Here is a 16191-nt window from a genome sequence, read left to right as displayed (position 1 = left end):
AGGAGGTTTTCACTCAAAATCTCACGATACATGGCCCCATTCATTCTTTCCTTTACACAGATCAGTCGTCCTGGTCCCTTTGCAGAAAAACAGCCCCAAAGCCTGATGTTTCCACCCCCATGCTTCACAGTAGGTATGGTGTTCTTTGGATGCAACTCTGCATTCTTTCTCCTCCAAACACGACGAGTTGAGTTTTTACCAAAAACTTCTATTTTGGTTTCATCTGACCATATGACATTCTCCCAATCCTCTTCTGGATCATCCAAATGCCCTCTAGCAAACTTCAGACGGGCCTGGACATGTACTGGCTTAAGCAGGGGGACACGTCTGGAACTGCAGGATTTAAGTCCCTGGCGGCGTAGTGTGTTACTGATGGTAGCCTCTGTTACTTTGGTCCCAGCTCTCTGCAGGTCATTCACTAGGTCCCCCCGTGTGGTTCTGGGAATTTTGCTCACCGTTCTTGTGATCATTTTGACCCCACGGGGTGAGATCTTGCGTGGAGCCCCAGATCGAGGGAGATTAGCAGTGGTCTTGTATGTCTTCCATTTTCTAATAATTGCTCCCACAGTTGATTTCTTCACACCAAGCTGCTTACCTATTGCAGATTCAGTTTTCCCAGCCTGGTGCAGGTCTACAATTTTGTCTCTGGTCTCCTTTGACAGCTCTTTGGTCTTGGCCATAGTGGAGTTTGGAGTATGACTGTTTGAGGTTGTGGACAGGTGTCTTTTATACTGATAACGAGTTCAAAAAGGTGCCATTAATACAGGTAACAAGTGGAGGATAGAGGAGCCTCTTAAAGAAGAAGTTACAGGTCTGTGAGAGCCAGAAATCTTGCTTGTTTGTAGGTGACCAAATACTTATTTTACCAAGGAATTTACCAATTAATTCATTAAAAATCCTACAATGTGATTTCCTGGATTTTTTTTTCTCATTCTGTCTCTCATAGTTGAAGTGTACCTATGATAAAAATGACAGGCCTCTCTCATCTTTTTAAATGGGAGAACTTGCACAATTGGTGGCTGACTAAATACTTTTTTGCCCCACTGTATGTAAATAACATGTTGTATATACTTCCAAACAGTTCTGAATATAGTCTTGCAAAACAAACAATTCATTGTTTAAAAGCCATAAAAATTTACGACAACGGCAATGCTGAAAGGAGGAAGTGAACATGTAAGAGTTACTTAGTCTAGTATTGAACGTGCTCAATCCCTCACAGCATTGATGCAGACATGACTTTTCTTTATGTTGCTCACCTGATACTCGCTGGTCTCATGGGTAAGTGATCTAAACATTTATATGAACACTATATATAAATGTTGGCCAGTTTTATAAATAAAACAATATTGTTGCTATGGATTGATAGAGTTCTATATTTCAACCGACATTAAGCATTAAAACAACACATTAGAATTTATGATTAATGATGTTAAAACATAAGTAAAAACATTAACTAACTTTTAACAGATGTGTTTTGTAGCTGTGTTACTGACTAACCTGTAACTCGTGCACTTATTGTAGGTCTTTCTGGATACAAACCTCAGCTAAATGTAATGTGATGTAATGATGCTGATAAATAAAATGTGTTTGTATGCAACAACATAAATTGAGTGTATGTTTTGTAAGGAACATAAAGTTGAGTGAAGTGTCTGTCACAATACGGAGGCTATCTTGAGGGAGAGTTTTAATAATGGGTATTATCATTAAAATGATGTATTTTTTTCTTCTTGCAGGAATCCAAAGCATAACTACTGTCAGTCAAGTGGCAGTGAAGGCTGGAGATTCCATCTCCATCCCATGCCTATATGACTTGAGATACAAAGATAATGAGAAATACTTGTGTAAACAAAGACGGTGGGGCATCTGCGAAAATGTAGTTAATACAAACCAGCCAGATACTTCAGGACTGTTTTCAATCTCTGATGACAAAACACAAGGTATCTTCACAGTCACTTTTAATAATCCAATGGTTGAAGGTACAAGCTTCTACAGGTGTGCAATCGTGAGACGTGTCCTGGATATCAAAAGAACTTTTAAGCTGTCAGTCCACCGAGGTATAATCTATAGATTGATTTAACAGTTAAAATCCTTTTTGTGGACTATTTTGTGGGGAAAAAACTGATGTTTTACTTTTTGGTTCAAGGTATGCCAAATCTGTACGTGGAAGAACAGGAAATCACAGCATTTGAAGGAGGAAGTGTGACTGTCAAGTGCCACTTTTACAATACAAAAGTAACCAAGTGGTGCCGGCTGGACCGCAACTGCGTGTCAGATCTGACTGGATCAATCGATGGAGCAACATTCACCATCAACACAAGTGTCTCAAATGTGTTCACTGTGACTATGAGTGGACTGAGGGTAGAGAACAGCGGCTGGTATTGGTGTGATAAAGGAGACTTACAGATGCCAGTGCATATAACTGTTTATGAGTTAAACTCAACTATTTCAACTACTTCAACTACTTCAACTACTTCAACTATTTCAACTATTTCAACTACAATGGGCACCAATACAGCAAGTTAGACACTAACTGTTTTCTATTTGAAACAATGCTTGTTAATTTTACAGTAGAATACATAAATTAATTGAATGTACCTTGACAATGTGGGAATCATGGTATAATAGTCCACAATATTCCATTTAAAAAAGACAATGATATTAACTACAATGTGTTTTTGCTTCTATTTACTTTCACATTTTACAGCGACACTTCAAAGCACTATCCAGAATGCCTCCCTGTTTACAAGTGTAGAGCCAGATACAGTTCAGCCCTCCTTCTCCACCGTAATCGGGACAGGCGGAGAGAGCCTACAAGACAAAAACAAGAGGTCTGTAATCTTTTTTTTAAGCTTTCTTGTGTGTGTTTCATCCTCTGTATTTGCACACCTGAGTATGTGTTTTATACATTTAAATTAACAAAAAGAAGTATGCATAAGCCAACATTATAAGTTTTGATGAAAAAGTTTACCCCCTTTACTTTCTAGTTGAATGTACATGTGATCTGCATTTCTCTTCTAGCACCACTTTAATATCGATTATCACCTCAACCCTGGTCTTACTGCTGTTGGTTGTTCCCACTGCCTTTTTTGGATGGAGAGTGATGAATAAACGTAGTAAGTTTGCTGTTACCTCTGCTTACCAATGCAGGGAATACAATATGTATTTTAATATAATCTCAAAAATAATGTGTTGTAGATAAAACCAAGACCGGAGGGCCAATCATTACTGGGGTAAGATTTGTATTTCTAACCATTAGTATAGTGATAACTCATTTGTTATCTTACTCAGTAGTTTATTTCCTCTTCACTGGGAAAATGTATTATTAAACAGGACAAATGTTCATAATGCATTACTTTCAATCTGCAGCTGCTCTGAAACAGCTTTGTCACACAGTGTTATGCAGGGTTAAGTAGAAATAAACTGCTTAATATATAAATGCTCCTCTTAAATGTAAAAGCAAATTACATTTCCGCTAACATGCAAAGTGACCAAGCCATTTACGTACAGTATGTTTGAGTGTACAAACACATGTTGTGCGCTAACACAGGAGATAGCAGAAACTGTAACCTAGGGATGGAATATAAAATGAGAATAGTGACACACCTTAAATGTTTTCCCTCATAGGGCTCAGAAGTTAAGGAAGATACTGAGCTGCACTATGCTGCCATTATTCAAAATCCACATGCAGCATCCCAGCAGACGGTAAACCACATGTTTATTTAACGCAGTAATACAATGAGCACTTCCTTAAAAGGCTTTGCCTACGTTCATATTTGTTTTCTCATCCAGCAGAATATACCAGAAGAGAGTGTCACTTACAGTACCATTGTATTGAACCATAGTGTATGACAAATGGTATGGTATTACTTTCAACAGGCCTCTCAATATATCAAAAATAACTCAAATGGATTGGTATTGTTGTCATAATCAGTCCAGTCATTTTGAGCATTCTCTTCTCTGTGCTTGTTTTCTATCAGCAGACTGAACCAGTCGATGGAGGTGTGATCTACAGCACTAAAACTAAAATAAATACTCATCAGCAGAAAAGATGTGAAGACAAGTATGGCTACACATATTATAACATTATGGATACATAATCAACCCAGCAATCTGTATTAGAGACGTGTGCAATTGAGAGACTTCCATGTACAGATGTTTTTTTTTTCTGTGCAACCCTGCAAACTTACAAACTGTATATTAATAATGTTGAAAAAAAATTGGATTTTTTTTCTTTTTATCCACCACGTTTCAAAGTCAAGATTTCCGGAAGGCCAGAGCACCACTGTTTTGTTGCTCTACAAATAGAAGTGTGATGTAAAACATTTGTCACATTTTCTGTTTGCCACATTGAGTAAGAGCCATTTCTGCCAATAATTGACCAAATGTAGGAAGTGAGTCAGTAAAAAGGTTTAATTCTTGTTACAGCTTCCCCTTTTGAAGTTGACATCATACCATTGAATATAATCATGATCTAGAAATGGATCTTTTATAATTATCATCCCTAATCCTCTTCTTCACTTTGGCTTTAATAAGATCCTGTACATATTGCTACTAAGGCTGCAACCAAATAATTCAGTCTAAAACCAAAATACATTCAGTTTAATTGTATGTGCAACAAAGAAAAGCAGGAAATCTCTGTAATTGAAAGGCTGAAAAAGACTTTAACAATTAACCATTTTTTTGCCAATTTACTTTTCATTGTAGCTGCAGTTTTTAGATATGTCTGATTATCGCCTCATTTCTTATCAATAATCCAGTTTAATAATACAATATAATAATCTGGTATTTAGTCAAGGAGGACAACTACAGGATTAGCTCGGGGACGTGGTTTACTATTCTGTTGACACAATTGCTAAATGAAAAAATGTCAAGGATATATTTATTGTTGAACCTTGTGAGAAGTGTATGTCTTAATAATGTGTCTTAATTTATTGTGCAAATAAAAACAGAACATTTAAAAAAAATGAACAACATAACTACATCTAACCTTTATTGTTGTTGAGTTTTAATGCAATGTAAAATGAAGCTGTTTGCAGTTGTAGCTGCATCATCCAACTCAGTTATCCAAACAGTCTTCAAGAGGAAGAGAAAGGACGTTTTGGTCTCTTGCGATTGCACGTTTATGAAAATCAGGAAGTAAAAAGATCCGAGCCTATAAGTTCATGTTGTTTTGTGTTACTTGACTTTCACTCACTCACGCACCAACATGGATGTTCTTCTCCGAGTTCTTCTGTTCTTCAGTGCACTCACAGGTCAGTCAGCTGTCATTTCATTTCATTGTGCGAGCAGGTTAGATCAGATGACAATACGCTGAGTAATCATCACAAAAAATATTTAAACAAAGCTGTACATTGTGGCTGGCTGTATGTGCAGTAAAATGCTGTATTTACTCTGGTTGCAGGCATTCAAGGCATAACTACAGTCAGTAAAGTTCCAGTGAAAGCTGGAGGTTCGATCACTATCCCATGTCTCTATAGGTCACAATACAAAACAAATTGGAAGTACTTGTGTAAAGGATACTATTGGAACTACTGCTCTTACGCAGTTGAAACAAAACAAAAAACAAGTTCAGGAAGGTTTTCCATATCTGATGACAAAAATCAAAACATCTTTACTGTGACAATAAAAGATCTGACTACAGAGGACACTGATTACTGGTGTGCTGTGGAGATAAATGGAGGAGCAGATGAAAGAATGTATTTTCTACTGTCAGTCACCACAAGTGAGTAAACCCTTGTTGAAATATTAACAATTGGGAGGAAAATCTCTATGCAGCGTGTCATTGTTTGTTTCATTGAAGCTACCCTCTGTTTTGTTTAATTTGATTTCCCTTAAGATACACCCAGTCTCTACACAGCTAATCAGGAGATTACAGGATCCACAGGAGGGGAGATAACCATCCAATGTAACAATGGTAACTCTGGAGAAATGAAGTGGTGCAGGTTGGGCGGCTCCTGTGTGACAAAGTCTGGATCAATAGCTGGAACAACAGTCACCATCAGTGGGGATAACCCTGGTGTTCTCACTGTGACTATGAGTGGACTGAAGACAGAGAGCAGCGGCTGGTATATGTGCGTTAAAGGAGACTTACAGATGCCGGTGCATATAACTGTTACAGAGAAACCTACCACTAGTAAGTAGAACAAGTGTAAAATCATTTAAGTGTTTACTTTTTTTGTTGAACTGCTATTTTACTTTACTTATTCTGTTCTTGTTTTGGATATAGCTTACAGCAAAAACATTTTAACCATTTCAGCCTCTAGCGAGCGTGTGAATCTCACCTTTGTTTTTTTCAGGTAAGGATGATACCACAGGTCTGGATGAATCGAACAGGTCAGAAGGATTTGAATTAATCAGAATCAGCTTCAAAATACCATTATTCCTCCAACCGAGGGGAAATTTGCATTTGTTATAGCATGAAAAGAGTCAAAGACAGCTTAATGGTACCCAGGAAGCATGCATAAAAAAAATGTAAAGATAAAAAAGAAAGAATACACAATTTACAAAATAAACAAAATACACATCCTGTAACAGTTCTGAGATATAGCAGCCAGGTATATATTGCACAGTTATTAACGGCAAAACATGCAACATTTCGAGAGTTTAAAATAACCTGTTGTAAAATAAAATCTATACTTGTCTGTGTGATATATAGTATCTTAAATAACTGATTTGAATTAGCTCAATTCAATAAAATGGTGTAGATTAGGGTGAATTTGTTTTATGCATTTGTTTATTTGCTCCTCCTTCAGTGACTCAAGTAAACTTATGGCCTACATCATCCCTTTGAGCTTGTTGACCTTCATTGTACTGGTGACCGTGTTCATCTGGTTTATGTTGAAAAGACACAGTGAGTCTATGCTGAACTGTCATACCAAATATGTTTGTGATTCTCTATTTTTGGGGGAAAATATCGTGCATTGAGAGTAACAGAAGTGTATGTTGTTCCACATTTAGTGCAGATCAAAGAAGCAGCATCAACCACGACAGTGGTAAGAATGACTTTTTTTATACCACAATGTTTTGCAAAGAACGCTAATAGGAGCCGCAGTAAGTTGTGGTTAAAATTGCAATGAAAAGTCTTCAGAGAATATACTTTACCTTTGTAGAACTATTTGGCAGACCTTTCACAATTGCAGATACACAACTAATATGTCTGTGAGATCAAATAGAGAATGCTGTAACCATTTTCAAACATCAAACTTAGCAGTAGGGTAATCGCTGTTATCATTAGTTTTACATTCTACTCCATTGTACATAGAATTTTGTTGAAACTGGGTTACACAAAGTTTAAATTGCATTTCTGGACATTTCAGTCTCATTATTTTTCTCTTCTGTCCTTTAACACAGGTTGAAGACGAAGTTACATACAGTACTATTCAGCACAAGACAAAAACTTCAAGCCAGGTAAACCACTGCAGAATATCAAGAAATATGTATGTAACAATTTTATATAATTTCTTTATCTGTACTGCATATTCTACAGGTCATACAGTTATTTCAGATTGATAAGCATGTTGAGAAGAAGAAGATATGCTTTATTAATCCCTTGAAGGGAAATTTCTTTCCCCACTCTGTGGTGTTTACACACATATTACACACACGGAGGATATACATGCACAAGCAACGATGATATACAGTACATTCACAAACAACCACACATGCAGGAGAGGTGGCAGAGCAGGGAGGCTGCCAGGTACCCGGCGCCAGCGAGCAGATTCAGGGTTTGTTGCCTTGCTCAAGGGCACTGTGGCAGTGGCTCAGGAGGAAAACTGGCACCTCTCCAGCTAACAGCTCACTCTATTTTTTTTTTGGGTCCAATCGGGATGTGAACCGCCGACCCTTAGGACCCAAGTCCAAGCCCTTCCAGACTAAGCCACTGCCACCCAAAGAGTATCTCTTCGCATAAAGTAAAATACTAAAAGGGTCATTGATACACTTAATACATTTATCTTACTTTACCTCAACTGCAAATAAATATAATCATTTGTCATTCACCAAAACCATATATTTTATAACTGTCTAAACTTCCTCTCACAGAAGTCACCTACGGAGAGTGCGGATGATATGACGTATAGTTCTGTGAAAGCCACGAAGCAGCAACATGTACCAAGGGTAAATATTAAGAAAGTTTCCCACTGGCTGTCGCTTGCTGTTTTTATTCATTTAGTTGTCTGACTTTAAATTTAGAATACGACATTTTTTACAGTTTTTCTTTCATTGTTATAATGTTTCACTTCTTCTTTTTTCAACAGGTTGAAGCGTAATGTGAGAAGGTCACATGCATTGGCTTAGCTCCAGCACAGCTAATTATATTTAACCACTGCTTCTCTGTCTTATGTATCTTGCGAGCTAAGGCTGTGAAGTACATTTTTTTCACCTTGTTCAAACTATGGCCTTACTTGACCTCTTCTGCTAACAAAGAAGCATTTCCCTGTTGACAACATGTTAACACTTTATTTGTTAGGCCTCATGCACGAAATAGTATGTTTTCTTGACTCAAAGCGCAATGGTCTCCATTTATAAACATTTGTAATAATATAATATTTAATAAAATGTAATCTCCTCTTCTTGTTTGAGATTTCAATGTGTACATTTTTCTAACTCTACTGTATCTCATAACAGTCATTTCTTAATTTACCAATGTATCCCCTCCCTTCAGAAATAAAATCTTATCATCAGTTTATATGTGTCGTAATAAATGGGATCTTTTTGCTGGAACATACACTACAAAAACTTGAAATCTTGCAAAGTATATTTGTCTAATATCTATTCAGAATATGTCTTTACACTTGATATAAGACCTAATAACTTAAAAACTAACAATGCAGTAAGATATAATATCTTGGTCATATCATAAGTGTCTTGTTAAGTCAAAGACGCTTGAAAACATCTTATTTTTCATTCAGATTGAATGTTTTTCATTGGAAAACCCCCAACTAACACAGAAAACCGAAACCTTTGAACAATTCTGGTTTATTTCGTAACACATTTCTTGATCCTGGTTTCTTGAATGTGTTTTATCTAAATATTCCATTTCATTTTAAGCAATCTGACCAAGCGAATGTTCAAAAATGTTTTCCAATGTATCCACAAACACCTTCCACCTGGCATTAAGATACAACATTATTTGATTGCAGTTAGTTATATCCATCAAAACTCCTAATTGTGTTATTACATTTTATGTTGTATTGAAATACTCATCACTGCCTATTACTGCCAGTTCTTCAGCAGTTAATACATCAGACAATTCGATGGTATAAAACCACTGGAAATGTTAAAATAGCACAATACTGCCACCTTGTGTGTCAATAAGTTATTATCTTGTAATGTTCAAAGCTTCCCTTTTTTAGCGTCGCTATTCAGTTTGCATTTTAAAGTGAATTCATTTATGGCGGAATTCCATTCAGCTGCTTCAGTGTCAGAGTCCTGGTTTTGTGCTTGCTGCCTCATTGTCACACAGTCATGGCTTAGCACCTTTACTAATGTTACAGTCGGCACATTTCAAGTTTGAAAAAGCCAGCTTCCAAATCATCCATTATAATGCTTACAAACCATTTTCAGGCTTGAGTTTGCAAGGCATGTTGTGTCAGAGGACATGGGTTTTACTCAACCACATTTAGCAATTGAAGCATATCTTCATCAATCGACAAGTTTGACTTATTTTTACACACTTTTCCTCCTCCACAAAAGATCATTTCAGCATAATCTTCTATATAGTGCCACCTGTTCATCTAATCATGTTTCCACTCACCGGATAATGGATGGATAGACTTTTACAGTGTACAATGCTCACTATCTACCCAAAACACCTTGTTAAGCAACACTTACTTCATCACCGTATGTAAGGAACTCACTTAAAAAGAAGAACATTTGTAACAGATGCAACTGCATATAAAAAGATTAGGAAATAGAAATGCTTGTCGGTGCCTGTGGTCAGTTTGTTTCTCTGACTGCTCCCTCTCCGACATGGCTGGTCCCCTCAGACTTCTTCTCATCCTCGCTGGACTCACCGGTCAGTAACTCATTTGGTTGAGCCAATTAGGTAATTCATTATTTGTCAGTAGAAAAAAGCAAAGCTTTGTTGGGTTACAGTGTTTTATTTCATACAACTACAATTTAGTACGTCGACACTTAGTGTGAATGTCTATTTAAAATGCTGTATTTCTTGTTGTTGCAGGAATTCACACCGTTGCTCAAGTCAGTAAAGTGTCAGTAAAAGTCGGTGATTCCATCACTACCCCATGTCTCTATGACCTGCAACATAGAAATCAGGTTAAATGTTTATGTAAAGGAGGATCTTGGTTGTCTTGCTCTACTGAAGTGAGGACTGATTCAAAAGGTAGCTAAAGAACGTTTTCAATCTCTGAGGATAAAATCCAAAGAATCAAAGAAATCCAAAGAAAATGTTTGCCTCTCTGCTCATCTTTTTATCTCTCTGCGAGCAGACGGCTATTTTTCTAGACGAGAGTGTTACACGTCATTGTCTGCTTTTATCGTTTTCTTCTTCTTCAGAACATTTAGTTAAATTTAGCTTTTTCGAGATACAAACGTATACAATCTAACTCAATACAGCTACATTTATCTGTCTCATATTTCATTTCTACTGAGGTATCTGTGGTTGTATAGCCTTGTGGTTCCTCCACTTTGTGATCAGAAATACAGTAATAAGTTGAACAAAAACAACATATGGCTTTCATATATGTTGTTTATGTTCGTTTCTCTGCTCCTTCAACACAGGCTAAAGAGGAAGTAACATACAGTATTGTTAAGCAAAGGAGAAAGACTTCAGGCCAGGTAAGAGACTGTAGGAAAATGATCGGCTTCATACAGTGGGTTTTTCTCTCTTTTTCTTTTAAAAGAAAGCCATCCAAATTAATATATGTATTTCATTTTTGTTATAGAATTAGGTTTTATGAAACTCTTATGGTGATTCCTCAGATCCTCTGTTTGATCTAAAAAGGAAGAATAGTTGTGAAATGTTTGCTGATTTCTAAAATAAAAAGTGTTCATGTTGATGGTTTGCAGCTTTAGCTCGCTGAAGAGGAAGTAACATACAGCGATGTGAAATATACAAAACCTACTGACAAGGTAACCCTTAACCCAAAAAGGCCCAACACGTATTCCATTATAAATATAAAAAAGTTACATTTTTCAATGGATCTCATCATGGCAGTCTCTTCTTTCTTCCTCAGTGGTCAGATGCTAAAAGAGATGTGGACGTGATGTACTCTTCTGTGGTTACTATAGACATCAAACTGGACAAAGGGTACATTTTAAGGGATTCAAACCCAGACCATAACTTTTTCTAACATACTTACCTAGTTGGCTGTAAGCTCCACGTAAAACTTGACAGAGCTGTTACTAGGGCATAAGTTGATTGTAGCTTCGATCTTTCCTCCCTCATGCTATTTCTTCTTCGTTTATGCAATGGGTTGAGGCTGAAGAAGATGATGTAACATACAGCAGATGGGCTTAGCACCAGAAAGAACTTGTGAATTTTACCCCTACCCTACATCTGTACAAAACCCATCAACTTAACCATCTTAAGCTCACGAGGGGTTTCCCAAATGCATTTACAAAAGCACTCTTAGAAATGACCAAACTTTCGAAGCTTCAGGGGGAACCAAAACCTTTTACATATAAATAAATACTTTTATCTTGTTGTTTGTTTTGTGATGTGTGATTTAACATGAGTTATTACGTGTAAATTACAAAAAAAGTGATAAATAAATAAACGTTTGAACACAATAAATCACTTATTGATCTGCCTGTTTCTGTTTGCAGTGTTTGTGTTATCTGTCCACTTTTTCTGTATGGTACGTTTTTAACACACTTAGAAGAAGTCTGCATTTATTCCTAATGTATTGATTTAAGAGATTAACATGTTTCAGTCCGTAAGCCTAAAGCGCTGGTCTTTTGTTCAAAACGTGTATCCACCGGACCTTGCCCTAAATTCTACAGTAAACTTTATCGTAAATCAGCTGACAAAAAATGTAAACGTTTGTCTGTATTTAAATCTTTGTTTGCTCTGTCAGCTTTTTGTTTGGTTGTGCTGTAACTCCTTTCTTCTCCTTTTTCATCCGTAGACGTCTCACCTTTTTTTTTAACATTGCCCTGCATACATAAACAAATAACAAACAAACAAACAAACAAACACATTGACAATATTTATCACGTTTTTTAATTGTATTACCTATGTGTTATTCTCACTTTAATTACTGAGGTCTTTCTTCCATTTTTCCCATCTTATTTAACCTTATTTCGTTTGATATGCTAACAAATTTTATGTGTGGTTCCTTAAACGTTTTTTTTTTTTTTTACTCAGTCAGACATCCTCTTTGTGGAACCATAAGGCTATAAAACTACAGATATGTAAAGAATGAAAAAGGGTAGTTGTGGGAAGTTGTTTAAGGGCACTGGTTAGCTTGCTTTCACACATCACATAACTTGAAAAGGACTTGGGCTTTATCTGCTTTTGAGGCTTAGCCATACTACCCATAGCACAAATGGGCATATCATTTATTGGGTTTTCTCAACAGATTTCAACACCTTTTTTCTATGAGTGTCTCTGTCCGCATCTTTGGACATTCCCATTTTCTAAGTCTGATTTCAATTGTTAAAATATGATATAAAGCCATAGCAGGAAACATGACAGGTGCATGATATTTCCGTTACTCAACCCAGTTACATCAAACTAATGTTTTTCACCTTTTAATCATTTCAGGTTATAACTATCATGCTTTAAATGAATCAACACATCATTTACTGTTTGATTGGTTAATTATGTATATGTTATTATATATATATACTTAATTAACCAATCAAGTGCTACTTCCTTACTGTAGGAGGGATCATGATTTAAATTGTTGCATTTTATATTTAAGAAAAAGGAAGTAAAGCATCTGTTTGTTCATGTTGTTTGGTCCACTCACACTCAGACATGGCTGTTCATCTCGGCTTCCTTCTCATTTTGACTGGAATCACAGGTCAGTGAATCATTTTATAATTGTGAATATTTTATTGTATGTTTCACATGGTAATGTCAGAAACAATTATTATCATTATCATTGAATATGACTTTTAAAATGTTGGGTTTGCTATTGTTGCAGGAATTCACAGCCTAACTAAAATCAGTATAGTGTCAGCGAGAGCTGGAGCTTCGATCTCTATCCCATGTCTCTATGACTCTCAATATATAAACCATGTGAAGTACTTGTGTAAAGGATACTATATGGTCTCCTGCTCTTATGCAGTTAAAACAAACCAACCAAGCAGTTCAGGGAAGTTTTCGATCTCAGATGATAAAAAACAAAGAGTCTTCACTGTGACTATAAATCATCTGACCGAAGAGGACGCTAGTTATTACTGGTGTGCTGTGGAGATTAATGATGGATCAGATTTCGGAAGTTATTTCGAACTGTCAGTCAAAAAAGGTAAGAGCCAAATTATTTAATTATTCACCAGATCTAATTATATTAAAGATACAGAATATTTAAACAACACAAGCATGTACCAACTAAGCTGCTTACAAGTTTTCATTCAACATTGCTTTCCATTAAGGCCCATCATATCTCTATGTGGATCAACAGAAGAGGACAGGATTCAGAGGAGATAATATAAAATTCTACTTTCACTATCAATACGCTGGAGGAATACAGTGGTGCAGGCTGGGCAGCTCCTGCGTGACACGGTCGAATGGATGGTTAAATAACTCAACAGTCACCTTCAATATAACTGTCCCTGGTGTTCTCACTGTGACTATGAGTGGACTGAGGACTGAGAGCAGCGGCTGGTATATGTGTGTTAAAGGAGACTTACAGATGCCAGTGCACATAAATGTTACAGAGAAACCTACCACTGGTAAGTGTTGGAAGTAATTCTAAATTTAAAAAACACCATTCAAAATATTTGTTTGATAAAGTAATTTATTTAATAAATATGAAATCTTAGCAAATATTATTGTCATTTTACTATAGAAGCTATTTCCACAAGTCATTACATTTACTTTTGCAGTAAGTCCTACCAGCCCTAAGCCTGTGACTCACACCTCTAGTTCTGCAAACCAAACACTTACCAAAGGAATGGGTGAACAGCAAAGGTGAGAAGCCTTCACATTTCCATACAACACTATTGTTCGACTGTCACAAGTCTGTCATTTGCATTGTGTGTTTTTATTTATTTATTCCTGCAGTTTTTCAGTACTATTAATGGCCTTCACCATCCCTTTGAGTTTGCTGATCTTCTTTGTAATAGTGGCCTTATTTATCTGGTTTATGTGCAAAAGACAGGGTAAGTTTATGCTGAATTACGCTCAATCCAAATAATATCTATTTATTTTTGTGCAATATAAATATTGTTGTATTGCTTCACTTTTAGGACAGTCCAAAAAAGCATCCTCAGCCACAATAATGGTAAGATATGATAATTAATTTCCAAATACAATTTTTTCAAAAAAGGAAATTGGAATTAACTTAATTTATCACTGCAGCAATTCCAGTAGAAATACGACTTTACTGTACTGTCCCTTTGAAGCACTGTGGACTGCACATTGATACTTATTACATATGATACATATATTGTGAAATATCTGCTCCTTCAACACAGGCTTCAGAGGAAGTAACAAACAGTACTGTCAAGAAAAGGATAAACACTTCAGTCCAGGTATGAGTCAGTATGACCCACATTAATATTGATATTTACTCTGAACAATTTATTTGATCAAGCTTCTTGTAAACTCTTATGGTCATTCAAATGATCATCTGTTTGCCCTAAAGAGGAAGAATCGTTCTAATTTATAAGAAAGTTGTGTTGGTGGTTTGCAGCTTCATCTCGCTGAAGAGGAAGTAACATACAGCAATGTTAAACCCATGATAAAAAATTCAGAAAAGGTAACCCATAACCAATGAAACCACAACTTGCATTTCACAACAGGATTACAAAACAGAAACATAAGTTCTCTCAGGCAGCATCTTTTATTTCATCATAAACTTTTGTATTCATCAAACGAAATAAAGTGTTCAATTGATTTGATCGTGTATGTCTCTTCTTTCTTCCACAGTGGTCAAAAGCTCGTAGAGATGTGGACGTGATGTACTCCTATGTGGTTGCTGTAGAATGTCAAACTGGGCAAAGGGTACGTTTTAATTTGACTGTTGGTTTTTTCCCCAACATTTGAAGGTAAAATAGCATCATATCCATATGGATGGTGATTTCTGTCTGTTGGATGGATTATTAAACAAATTGATACAGATGGTCCTGGTGACCAACAGACTGTATCCTTGTAAATGTGATGATGCCTTAACTATTCATATAGCGCCGTAATTAGGTCAGAAATGTGATTTGTTGATAATGACCAAATACTATGAAAGCTCATTTCCATCAGCTTCAATTTTTCTTTTGGAATTGTGCTAGTTTGCAAATGTGAGCATTGATAAAGGCTAAGCCAAGACGATGAACAGTCTTTCTAAGCATTAGTTCTTTAAACTTTGTGGACATAATTTGCTTTGTGGTGTCCGCATTTAGCGCAAAGCATTGTGCCAAGTAAAGCCTGTCAGAGCTGTTAGTATGGCAAAAGTTAGGTTCATCTTTCCTCCCTAATGTCATTTTTTCTTCACTTATGCAGCAAATTCAAGCGGAAGAAGATGCTGTAACATACAGCAGATTGACTATGCACCAGAACCACCTGTGAATGTAACCCCTATCTATACCTATCACTGGAGTCTTTTTTTAGATGCTACTCTTTAGAAACGTGGACCTTGTCCCAAATTATACAGAAAATTATATATAAATATTTTGTAAAAGTGTTATCTTGTAAACTCTACTTGTAATTCCTCTGATCCGGCCTTACAAATAAAGTATTTGTAAAATGTTTTGCTTGTATGTTGATAAAGATAACCATGTATTAAATCTCATCAGATCTGGTCTATTACACTTTTTATTTAAACAACATTTGGTTTGAATCTTCCTCTGACTTGAGAGGACATACAATGTAGTAATGTTAGGCATGTGAGGTAAACTAAGCCAATGACAAACTACACACTATAAGTACTCAAAATACACATAAGTACACTATTATTTCAACATACACATTTGTTACTGAATAAAAAATATCTATTCAATACAACAGTGTGATGTCTGTAGGATGTCAGATGCTAAGAGTGATGTGTGTGATAGAGTATATGTCACATG

At 36.2% G+C, this 16191-nt stretch overlaps 2 protein-coding genes, 1 long non-coding RNA gene and 1 pseudogene across 8 annotated transcripts; all 4 read left to right on the top strand.

Annotated features, from left to right (window-relative positions):
- The first annotated feature begins 1112 nt into the window (after positions 1–1112).
- On the top strand, positions 1113–5200 carry LOC134858835 (uncharacterized). Of its 4 annotated transcripts, none has more exons than XM_063874995.1 (9): positions 1113–1278; positions 1734–2054; positions 2144–2518; positions 2705–2828; positions 3019–3113; positions 3196–3230; positions 3625–3702; positions 3790–3855; positions 3981–5200. In XM_063874995.1, the coding sequence occupies exons 1-8, from the start codon at positions 1233–1235 to the stop codon at positions 3847–3849; spliced, it is 1134 nt and encodes a 377-aa protein (XP_063731065.1). In that variant the 5' UTR covers positions 1113–1232; the 3' UTR covers positions 3850–3855; positions 3981–5200. The 4 variants fall into 4 exon arrangements, with proteins under 4 accessions (XP_063731065.1, XP_063731064.1, XP_063731067.1 ...); XM_063874994.1 differs by having other exon boundaries at positions 3978–5200; XM_063874997.1 differs by having other exon boundaries at positions 3793–3855; positions 3981–5199.
- On the top strand, positions 5163–8684 carry LOC134858836 (uncharacterized; annotated as a pseudogene).
- A 1221-nt stretch (positions 8685–9905) lies between these two features.
- LOC134858833 (polymeric immunoglobulin receptor-like) lies at positions 9906–15923 on the top strand. Of its 3 annotated transcripts, none has more exons than XM_063874993.1 (12): positions 9906–10045; positions 10181–10342; positions 12942–12989; positions 13113–13436; positions 13564–13863; positions 14017–14101; positions 14195–14292; positions 14380–14414; positions 14608–14664; positions 14826–14891; positions 15062–15136; positions 15626–15923. In XM_063874993.1, exons 3-12 carry the CDS (start codon positions 12944–12946, stop codon positions 15689–15691), a joined length of 1152 nt encoding a protein of 383 aa, XP_063731063.1. In that variant the 5' UTR covers positions 9906–10045; positions 10181–10342; positions 12942–12943; the 3' UTR covers positions 15692–15923. The 3 variants fall into 3 exon arrangements, with proteins under 3 accessions (XP_063731063.1, XP_063731062.1, XP_063731061.1); XM_063874991.1 differs by having other exon boundaries at positions 9910–10015; XM_063874992.1 differs by lacking the exon at positions 14826–14891 and having other exon boundaries at positions 9909–10015.
- Positions 10816–11772, top strand: LOC134858837 (uncharacterized). Its single transcript, XR_010165003.1, has 2 exons — positions 10816–11091; positions 11196–11772. It is a non-coding gene; the product is annotated as an uncharacterized LOC134858837 (long non-coding RNA).
- Positions 15924–16191: the final 268 nt, after the last annotated feature.

Source organism: Eleginops maclovinus, chromosome 22 (assembly GCF_036324505.1).
Source record: "Eleginops maclovinus isolate JMC-PN-2008 ecotype Puerto Natales chromosome 22, JC_Emac_rtc_rv5, whole genome shotgun sequence".
Taxonomy (NCBI): Eukaryota; Metazoa; Chordata; class Actinopteri; order Perciformes; family Eleginopidae; genus Eleginops; species Eleginops maclovinus.
Note: the sequence above shows the minus strand (reverse complement) of the source record. Positions and strands in the feature narration are given on the sequence as shown.